The sequence below is a fragment of the Agrilus planipennis genome, unplaced genomic scaffold (genome assembly GCF_000699045.2).
Source record: "Agrilus planipennis isolate EAB-ADULT unplaced genomic scaffold, Apla_2.0 scaffold215, whole genome shotgun sequence".
Lineage (NCBI taxonomy): Eukaryota > Metazoa > Arthropoda > Insecta > Coleoptera > Buprestidae > Agrilus > Agrilus planipennis.
In genome coordinates this window covers 319,624-330,502 of record NW_020439005.1, presented here as the reverse complement: position 1 = coordinate 330,502, position 10,879 = coordinate 319,624, and the positions used below count along the sequence as shown (strand labels likewise).

The 10,879-nt window shown below is 35.3% G+C and overlaps 1 protein-coding gene across 2 annotated transcripts; it reads left to right on the top strand.

The window, feature by feature from the left end:
- The first annotated feature begins 520 nt into the window (after window positions 1-520).
- On the top strand, window positions 521-10,188 carry LOC108740152 (mRNA decay activator protein ZFP36L2). 2 transcript variants are annotated; one of them, XM_018474361.1, is made up of 2 exons: window positions 521-819; window positions 7,227-10,188. In XM_018474361.1, exons 1-2 carry the CDS (start codon window positions 760-762, stop codon window positions 8,034-8,036), a joined length of 870 nt encoding a protein of 289 aa, XP_018329863.1. In that variant the 5' UTR covers window positions 521-759; the 3' UTR covers window positions 8,037-10,188. The 2 variants fall into 2 exon arrangements, with proteins under 2 accessions (XP_018329863.1, XP_018329864.1); XM_018474362.2 differs by lacking the exon at window positions 521-819 and adding an exon at window positions 3,651-5,191.
- Window positions 10,189-10,879: the final 691 nt, after the last annotated feature.

The window sequence follows — 10,879 nt, the reverse complement described above, 5'->3', positions numbered from 1 at the left end:
AATGACTTTTTTACGAGGAAAACAATATGCAAAATAAACGAGTGATGATTTAATATTTAATCCTGGTTCGGGACGAAAAAAGGTGCGGGTGAAAGCAGAATCCTGACCGATGGAATGTTACATTCACAGGATTTTCGAGTCGGTTTACTGGGGTTGACAACTTTTTCGTAATAATTAATTTACCACTGCATACGCGTGAAATATAGCAATGTATTATTGAAGTAGAACTATTGTTATAACGATAACAAATATATTAATATGAAAAACTGATTATAGTAACCGTTAAATTGTTAATTCTATAGAGAATTTTATTTTATTTCTTTATGAAACTATTTATACGGTCCTCCGTTAGCGACAATAATATTTCCTTATCTTTCTTTCAATATACTTGTATATATAAGCGATTGTGACCTCTCGGTTGAAATAACAAAAGTAAGTCCAGTGACGTCAGTCGTTTTAGCGATTGGTTGCGTTAAAGAGTGGTTAGAAGGGGGGGAATTCGTGCCTGCCCGTCCATAGTTTGTTGTGCCGCGTAGGCAGAGAGCGGAGCAGTTTGCGATTGACTTTCGTGTGGGATATACTGCAGCTAGTAGTTGAAACATCGTGTTATCCATTTAGCTAGTAGTAATTAGATAGTAATAAGTAGTAAAGAAATTGTAACCGCCGAAGTTATAGTAGAGACACCGATACCCCTCTCGAGTTGCGTTTAAGATTGTGAAGTGAATTTTTGAAAATTAGTGATACGTTTTTAAAAGGAATATGTCTACAGCAGTCATGCGACAAAACTCTATGTTTGAGTTTACCGATTTTTTCGCCAAAGTAAGTTAATTGATGCTATCACTATATTAAATTACACTTGACTACATTATTAAACAGATACCTAATGAGTGAGTGTGTTTCTCTTACTGCATTGGCTGGGCGATTTCTAGTACCTAAGAAAATTAAAATTACGTAAAATGTAATTTACGCAATATTTTAATACGGGCATATAAACGTAGTAGATGTGTAGAGGAATAATAACAATTATGAGGATACTTTTCTTATCTTAAGAAAGGTACCCACTGCAAAATATCTTACGTTGATATTAGTTTCACCACTCCCGCAGTCCTTATTGCTCTGGCAACTGAGATTCAACAGGTTTCAATACACCTGTTGAATGTTGCCATCAAATGGTACTGGCAGGATTACTATCAGTAAATACTGATGCGTTACTACTTTTTCTATTATTTTGGGTGGTTTTTATATATTTCATAGCTACAAAGCGATATGGACAAGTGGTAGGTGAGTAGGTATATCATCTAATAAATCAGTTTCCATTTACTTAGACGTTAATGGCTACTGAGCGCCATTACAATTACCAATTCAACCCTAAGTTCTATTAAGTTCCTAAATTATTTATTATGTTTTTGATAACTTCGTGAGGAGATTTTCGACCTACCTACCAGCAGATTTCTCAGTAGATAAACCATATTATTTCTGATGAAACTCTAGGAAATTCCGAATCTTGATCTGCTAATTGAATTGCGAGGAGTACTTATACACATACATGTATGCTATGTTTGAACAGATAATTTTGTTTACGACTTTTGTGACTGATAGCATTATCAGTTAAGTGTAGTGATAATATAGAAGCATTTACGAATTGGAAATTTTCCTCTCTATAATTAAACCATTTTGTAGGGTTTCTTGGCGACTCATGTGTGATGCACAACAGCATTCGAATTAACGTTTATTTTGCAGAAGTCCTAAATTTAACTCACTGTAAAAGGCTTCAGCGACGAGAACGATTTGTCAAACCGGGGTGCATTTACAAGACTAATATAATTATGTATTTATTGTTCATTGTTTTTGGTTTGTGAAAATAAATATTGTTAATAGGTATAATAGTATGCATATGTATAGTTGTGCGGATGTCGCTAAAATTTATTCGTTCTTAATTGCTTTTAGTTTTCTTGAAATTCAAATGATTGTTGGAGTACTTTCTCTAAATGACAATCAAATCTAGTTGCGGAAGGAAACAATAACAACCTTGCACACCCTTTTTAATAGGGTGGTAAAGCATCCGTAAAGTTTGTAGGGCGCACATAAATTGCACGAATGTTTGTATTCCTACACATAAATTCCGTGTCAACATTCACATCTAGTTTTTTTAATTTCAATAGAAACTCGATAATAAGAAGTATATATTTGTGCGTTAATAATTTAATTTTAGAAGTGTTTTTTTAGTATATTTAGATATGTATCGCATTCCCTTTTAATGTTTAAATTAATGTTGGATTTGTCCTTATCCAATTCCACACCCAATACCGTTGTTTATAAACGGTCTTTTCAGTAACAAAACACTTGGCTGTTAGTCGTTGGTCTTATTTTTTTTTGTAACGCCAGAGCACGTAATCTGTCATTCTTTAATTGAAAGTGGTATATGTGTACAATTTAGAGCATTAATAATTAAATTAACGAATTGTCGTGAATTAATGCCATTTGGTATTTATAATAACAAATGATAAGTGGGCGTGAGTTCAAGGTTGCGCACATCCGCCTTTCGTTGAGATTATTTTTGTCGCGTTAAAAATGTCTTTCTAGTTTTAGAGTGCCTCCAATTGTACGCGCATACATATGTCATCGTTGTTTTCATATAAATTATAATGTTTTGGCTGATACTAACGGACTGGGCGCTGACCGTCTTTTAAATATACGCGTAAAATTAAACATTAAAAAAATAAAAATTATGTGTATAATACGTGTCAAAGATCATCAACGACCACATGAAACTAATTTTCTTCTTTCCATCGGGAACCAGAAAAATGGTACCTACCTCATGTATCCCTGGCAAAATTGAGTAACGCTCTACTCGATTAATCATAAAACAAAACTAATTGGCGATTGATCAAAATTTTAATGTTGTATTATATCTACTTCTATTCAGCAATGTGGTGGAATAAATTACCAATTGAAACCAAACCAGAGCAAACAAAATGCTCTTTCTAATTCATTGTTGTACTGAGGTAATGTAGCAATTTCCAGTTTGGTGAGAATTGTATTAGATTACAGGAAGGGTAGATGTCTAAAATATGTATAATTTGTATCTTAGTCTTATCGTTGGTTTAAATTTAAATTATTACAGTGGTTTCGGTATACAATTTTGACAAAAAATGTTGTGTCTAAACAAGTAGACGATTCATTTCAATAATAGCATAATTTTTCGTTTGGAGACATTATTATTTTGCGCTTGTTTTCTCGATTACAATAAAATAAGGTGTTCGAATGTTTTATGGTTTTGTTTACCAGGCGATACGTATAATATCTACCGCATGACTTTCAGGAGGTTTAACATAAAGAGAATCAGTCAGCAGGTTATATCCGGATCATATGAGGAAGGCCAACACTAAGATATTTACGTACACGCATTTAACTGTCTTTGTGTACAACGTAGTAATGCGTATGTTCGCTTTTTCGAGTTAAAAATATCTTGCTTAGATTTGGAGTCAAACGAAAGTGAATACGCGGTAAAATCGGTTTTTCTCGTCCTAGTAGGTTCATCATCATAAGGTGGCCAGTCACTCTACTTCGCATTTCCCTAAAACTGGAACATCCTACACCCTTAACTATTTGCGTTCAGTAATCTAGGCCTACCTCTACACCTGTTTCTGCCTCTAATATGTCTCTGACTAGACCTTGCCTGAATAGGTGTCCTACCAACCTATAGAGTCCTTTGTTGTATTATTTCTAAACTAGTAGGTTACGCAGACCGTATTTCGTTTGTTATTAAAAATGCAGCCGAAGCAGGATTTGAAGAAGTTATAGAGTAAAGTTGCCAAAAAGATAATGGGAAATTCAAGAGCAGTTTTGGGAGATCGGTTTCGTTAGTTTCTTCACGCAACTCCGTACGATGTTAAATGTTGCCTCTTGCAACCGGTTTTCAAAACTTGAAGCCGCATCTTAAATAGGTACTGGTTTTGAGAGAGATCTTTTACTGGAGAGTAAACACTAAAACTGTTGCTTTTTGATTTTACTTTTCAAATCCCAATCCAACTGCGAAAAAATTCTTGTATCGAGCGGAGAATTGGCCATTTAAGCGAAACATCGTTTTATTACATGCTAATTTTTGTACAGAATGTAGAAATCTATTCTGTTGTACTGTAAAACCTCACAATTATTTAGACAATGGTGATTTTTAGCAGATAATGTGTGCTGAATGTGGCGATACTGTATATAGGACAAACGGGTAAATCAATAAAGGCAAGATTAAAAGAACATCGTTCAGCAGCAGAGAAAAAGAAAAATGTGCAAGTTTATTATAACTAAGCATTGGAAATTAAATGATGTCCAAATAATGGTATTAACATGGTGTATAAGTAAATAGAACTCACTAGTAATAGTTCACCATTACATCTGTTGGAGTTCCCCTGTCTTATGCCAAATGGGATTTAGCAATAGGAATTACATTAATAAATTTGCGTGTTTAGTATTGTTTTGGCAATTAAAAATCGGATATTTTATCAATCTTTTCAAGGTGGCTGTAGGATTACACTTTACCCACCTTCCTTTATCCTTCTCGGATCTTTCTGAGGTTTCTTTCGGAAAATGAAACCGAAAGAGCTGGTTTATATGGTTTTATCGTGTGCTACTGTTTTGAAATCAAAAGTAGGATGTCTCTCCCGCCAAAGAATTCGTTCAGAAGTGTCATGCCACGTTGTCAGTAACTCTTTCATATCACGCAACACAGTCGTCGCTTTCACATCTCGGTTCGATTTGGTTTATACCAGCCAGGCGGGTTTGTCATTGCACCGCCCGAGAAAGAAAGTAGGCTTTGAGAACGCACTTTTACCAATTGTTTTCCGCAGATGAAAGTGCACAAAAGTCTTGGACAGCGCGAGCATTGGATGCTGTCGGGTGCTGTCTGACTCTTCTAGATCGATTTGTTAATTGGAATTTAAAAAAATTGGTGATTTGATCGAAGAGTTAGTTGTTGTGTCGAGGTATATGTAGAGACGTGTTGTTCGTGTGAAAGTATTAGTCATGCTCAAGGTTACTGTTGTTACTATTAAGTGTGGGGTGTGCTGTTTATCATCGAATTTTATGAATCATTTGACTGGAACAAGCGATGTTTTGATGTGACGTTTCAGTGAGATTCAGTCTCTAGTTACCTATAAGGATTCATAGTCAGATGTCGGCGCCTGATGTTTCTAAGGTTTGTGTAAACCACTGGTTTTATCAATTTTTGTTTTAATAGGTTTCAGTGCCTAATAAGTAGACGCTTCCTTTTTGAATAATTTTGAATTAGTAGGTAGGGTGAGACGCCATAACAATACTGTACGTATAGCAGGGTTTAGAACACGGGTGACTACTCTACATGACCGCGGTCCCACCAATATTTTTTACCGAAACTTTCAGAGATACAAAATCAGTTTTGGCTAAAGGAATTTACGCATCTATAAGTGGGATAGTCAGAAAGGGGCGTCCAAATTTAGTTTCAGTTTGGTACGTAAATTTTTTTAGCCACATAAATATAAGTTTACTTAAAAATATTAGTAGCACTAATATACCACCATGGCCCATCGATCTATCGCGCAGTCCTAATTGCTTATGTATCTTACCCTTTGTTGATGGAAAGTTACAGGAAATTGTAGCGCAACTTATCGTATTTTACATGGTTCGAAGGATAGAAAGTAACACTTTCCAGTAGCTGAACAACGGGTTTATAAAACAATTTAATTATGATTTAAAAAATGTCAATTCATTAATATCCGTTGACAAAAAAGCCCGATAAAATAGCATCATAAGAAGCCCACAGGTTTATTTTTGTTGTAATCGCCCCAAAGCATAAATAGGTAGATTATTTTTTTTTTGTTTTGTATAAAGTGTATAAGTTTGTTATAACAATAAATGTGCTCGTGTACATAAAATAAGTATGTAGAATAATGCGTCCCACTTCGTTAATTTAGTGAAAGCGAAAATGCCCGAAATAGAATCTTGGTTTTATTAAAGAAACAACTTTGTTGAATTTGTGTTGTTGAAATCGTTTTGGTTATATTCCATAATTATTGCAAAATTTTTTTAACCGACAAATTTTGCTATCTGCAGTTTCTATTTTCTATAGAAGAGTATTTTAATTAAACGGAATTATGTTTTTTTGTGTGATTGGCAAAGTTGTTTCTGTATTATACAAAAGTATGTAGGCACTTACCTACACGCAGTTTATTAGTTGTCCTTATCATTGTTGAAACGTTATTTTTTGCAACTGTGGAAGTCGTTCACCTTTTCTTGTTGCACTGTATGTTATAGTTATATCGAGTGGTTTCAAATTGATTTAATGCAGTTCCTTGTAGAAGGCTGGGCGGCATTCATTATTAACAAAAGAAAGCCGACTTTTAGAAACAAACTTCGGCAACAGGCCACTCCTCAAACTCAAAACTTCCCGTTAAGCGCGTGGGTTCATTTAATTGTTGTTTTATCTGTTTAGAAGACCACGTAATCTGTAAAAAATGGAACTTTATAGTAAACTAATCCCTTATTACGTACGTGTTGTATTACATTCATTTCTTTTATTTAATGTTGGGTTTTAATAATAATAACAGTAAGGTTATGTTAGTGCCTTACAATTAATTAAAATTAGACGTAGGTTATATTAGATTATTATTAATAATTGCGACGCTAAACTAAGATGTAACCGCCCACAATATTGTTACAGATATTCATGAATATTAATTTTTGAAGTCAATAGCCTTTCTATTGAATATTTGCTTGTGAATAATGTATTAAACGTTAAATTAAAAGTTTTTATTTAGTGTTAATTTTGTATTAGTATTTTTTAAAAGGTTGTGCAACTTCCAAACTGAATTAATAATATTATTGTACCTGTTAGTAAACAGGTGCAATGGGTATTTTAGGATTAAAGATAGGCATTTACCTGTATTTCACACCCGCTAGAGTAAAAATTATTTTCGAAGTAGGAAGTGTAAATTAATAAATAAACCGAAAAAAGGTTCATCCTAGTCACCACACAAAACCTGTTCACTGCGGACACGTGTTACGTCCACGAGACTCTCGGTCGTGAGTGTGGGCGTAACACTTGTCCACGATGAAGTGGGAACTATAGGGCGAGATTCTTTTTAGTTAACTAAAACTTATATTGGTTTTTGAAAAACACATAAAATACAATATTTTAAAATGATTCATGTATTGTTGAGAGTAACCACCTAATGTATATTTTCTTATTGTTTCAGAATGCTATCCCAAATCCAGACACGAACAATTCCGCGAACAATTTGGCGTTAAACAGTCAAACCATTGACGCCTACAGGGTGCGTTATGCCCTGACGAGGATGAGTTCGACGCCGGCGACGGCAAGCGCCTCGGCCGCCGCCGCCACCACCAATCTAGTGAACAACATCCTGGGAAACCTGAGCCAACAGGTGTCCGCTTCGGCGGTCCACCAACAGCACAGACGATTGGAGCGGACCCAGTCCGCTCCTGCGCCGAACGCGGCCGCCCTGTCCGCAGCCGCGGCAAGCGTCAACACCTCCCGTTACAAGACGGAACTGTGCAGGCCCTTCGAGGAGTTCGGAGTGTGCAAATACGGGGACAAGTGCCAGTTCGCCCACGGCGCGGCCGAACTGCGCACTCTCGCAAGACACCCCAAGTACAAGACCGAATTGTGTCGCACCTATCACACGGTCGGTTTTTGTCCCTACGGTCCTCGGTGTCATTTCGTGCACAACCAGGACGAAGCGATCCGCGCCACGCCTACCCCCGCGGGGACCGCAGCGGCCCTCATCGCACCGCGACAACAACAACAGACGCAGCACCATCATCAACAGCCCAGGTCTCGGCCGGCCGCTCTGAGTCCGTCTCTGTCGCTCGAGAGTCCTAGTTCGCCGTGCAGTCTCAGCCAGTCTCCTACCTCGTCTCTGGGCTCGTTCTTCAGCAGCGAACCGGAACTGCACTCGCCCGGCACGGACGACCAACGCCTACCCGTTTTCAACAGGATCGCCGCACCAGCCCCGTTGCTGTCCTGGAACGAGCTCTTGCTATAATAGTGCGCGCGGGGTGAGACGAAAGCTATTCCAAACAATTCTACTCAGACGATTTATTTAAATACAGTGTCTTATTTATGTTTATTATTATTATTATTATTATTATTCAATTCCGCTCGAGAGAAGCGGGGTGATTTTGATATTTTGTGATTTTTTACTAATTAAGTCCCCTAGCCCTTAGCAAACTTGGTAGTAGTCGTGTTTGCGACAGTTGCAACTGATACAGCAAGCATTTTGATAATAATTAATTTACGAATTCAGCCGCAAGTGTTGTACTTTAATTTGAATCGTTTTCGGTCCCCGGTCGAGGGGAAGTACCTTTTAACTTCATAAAAATAAATTTATTTTTCAGAATCGTAACAATTCTGTTTTTTAAACGAGTGACTCGCATCCAATGCTGACCGGTTCGGACGCTACTTGTGTTTTTATTTCAAGATATTTTACCTGCTACGCATTTTTTTTTCTTCTTTGTATTAAACTTATTGGACAACGAGCAAAAGACTGTTAATTTAAGTGCAATCACACTCAAGTCCATCAAGTTTTTTCGGTTCGAAATTTGCAACCACACGTTTTCAGTAAATAATGCACCTACCTGGTAGAGAAACAGGTTTAATTTGATATATGAACCTCAGGGATTCGCAGTCTGGCGTAACTACCAAACACTTAAAAAAAGAATACGTTCGTATTTACCACTTTGCAGAACTACGAATATAAGCAAAAAAATTGACAAAAAGTGTCTACCTAAATAGCGGTACCTACTATTTTTTTATTAAGTAAGTCCTATTGCATTTACTATTTTCTTTTTTGTGTTCAGTTTTGCGAAAAATAAAGCTAAGGAGAAAAAACAGTACCATATATCATTCTTACGCTAACTACATACATAATATAATAAATAACAATCAACGATCTCATTATCAGACACTTGTTTGTCTGTAAGCTGTGATAAAACTAAAGCTGATGTAAAAAAAAGGAAATAACAGTAACGTGTGATAAAAAGTTACTGGATTCGACCTTTGCTTTCGCAATTTGTTGTCGGTTAATAGAGCCGACCGAACATGTCCGCGTCGAATAGTTTCTTATCAAAGGGATCATCCGAGAATTACACCTTTGGAATTTTTAATCTGTGATAAAAATACATACCTACAAGCGTGCACACAACTGCTTGTATTTTCATTAAACAAATTTATAACTATTTGTCTATCTGTATCGTCTTATCTGTCGTCGCTTTTGTAAACATGATTCTACTTGAACTTTAGAATAATAACAAGTCGAAGTCGTTCTGGTACGACTAACTTTCACAATTATATTATTATTATTATTCTTATTGAAAGAGAAACTATATTTATAGTAACTGCGTACCTACATATATAATTAAATACAACAGCAACATTTATTGGAGAAAACTATTTCAGAAAATATTCCGTCAATACAATTAATTATTAGCTAATGGCAGCTGCTTTTAATTTATGAAAATTTTGGGTCAGACGTTAAATACTTAAATAATTTACTTGTCCTACTAATAATAATAACAATAATGATGGTAATTCTTTTCGATGTGGTTCTGCAATATTTATTTATTTATATGATGTAAAGTAGCGTAGAGTAAAGAGTTTTGGTTCGTTGACAGGTCGGTACTCGAAGGGATTCGCTCGTTTATCATGCTACTAGGTTTGCGAGGGGCCGCCGAGTTTTTTTTATTTACTAAATAATGATAAGAAGAAGGCGTGTTTTATACGAATGTTATTGAGAATATGTGAAAGTGCAAGTTATTTTAGTTTTATAAAATGCAAGAAGAGTGTCCTGCCCGGTCTCCATTTTCTGATATATCTCTTAACATTCCTTCAAGTCTTAAGTTTATTTATTTTTCAGCTGTTCATTGATTTTTCGCGTGCCTTCAGAGCGACCGGGAGGCCCGGAATAAGTTTTTTGTTATTTATACCATTTATTTAATATTTGTGCGTTTCTAATGATAATGTTATGTAGTTATTTTATTATTTTAATTTATATGTAACTTATTATTTATATACCGCAATACTGTAGGGGTGTGTGACGAGTGCAGAAATACAGCACCAAGACTACCTGTGTATATTATTTATATTTAGCTAATAATCTATCTTTGTATCATTATCAATAAATTATATTCTGTTCTTTACGCTCGCTTTGTCTGTTCGCCTCGCTGAGCATACCTGAACCACTGCTCCCTACTGCCCTACCTATCTGATAATTACACACGAACACATAATACATATATATATATTTACCTACAAATCTTGTTATATAAGCGTGCATTCAACGTGGAACGATCTACTGTCGACCAATAACAAAATGAAACATTTTTAATAAAATCGACAACAAATCTGCTGCAGAAACTAGATCAAAGTAAGTAAATCCTCGAATAGGATTGTTTTTTTGAAAAAAATACTTATCTTAATAAGATAACATCACATTTTATTATTTATAGATAATAACCTGTTTATTCTTTATAATTAAAATAGATAACAACTTGCTCTATTAATAGTGAGTTTGTAATCAATAATAAACGCTTCATCTTTATTACTTTGGATTTTTTAATATATGACAATTAGTGAGAAAAAATGGTAGATATCTAATTTAAGATTTTTTTCATAATCATTTCAAACGGTGGAATATGAACAAAAAAAATAGAATATTTGAAAAACACGTATTTTTGACGATTTTAGTTTGTGATTTCCGTACACGGAGTAAATGAAAAAGGAAAATTTACCTGAATATTAAAGCGATATTTACAATTTATCCTTTCTAAGCCCGTTGCTTCATAAGCAAAAAAAAAAATAAAAATTACAATTTGCACCCGAATTAAATAA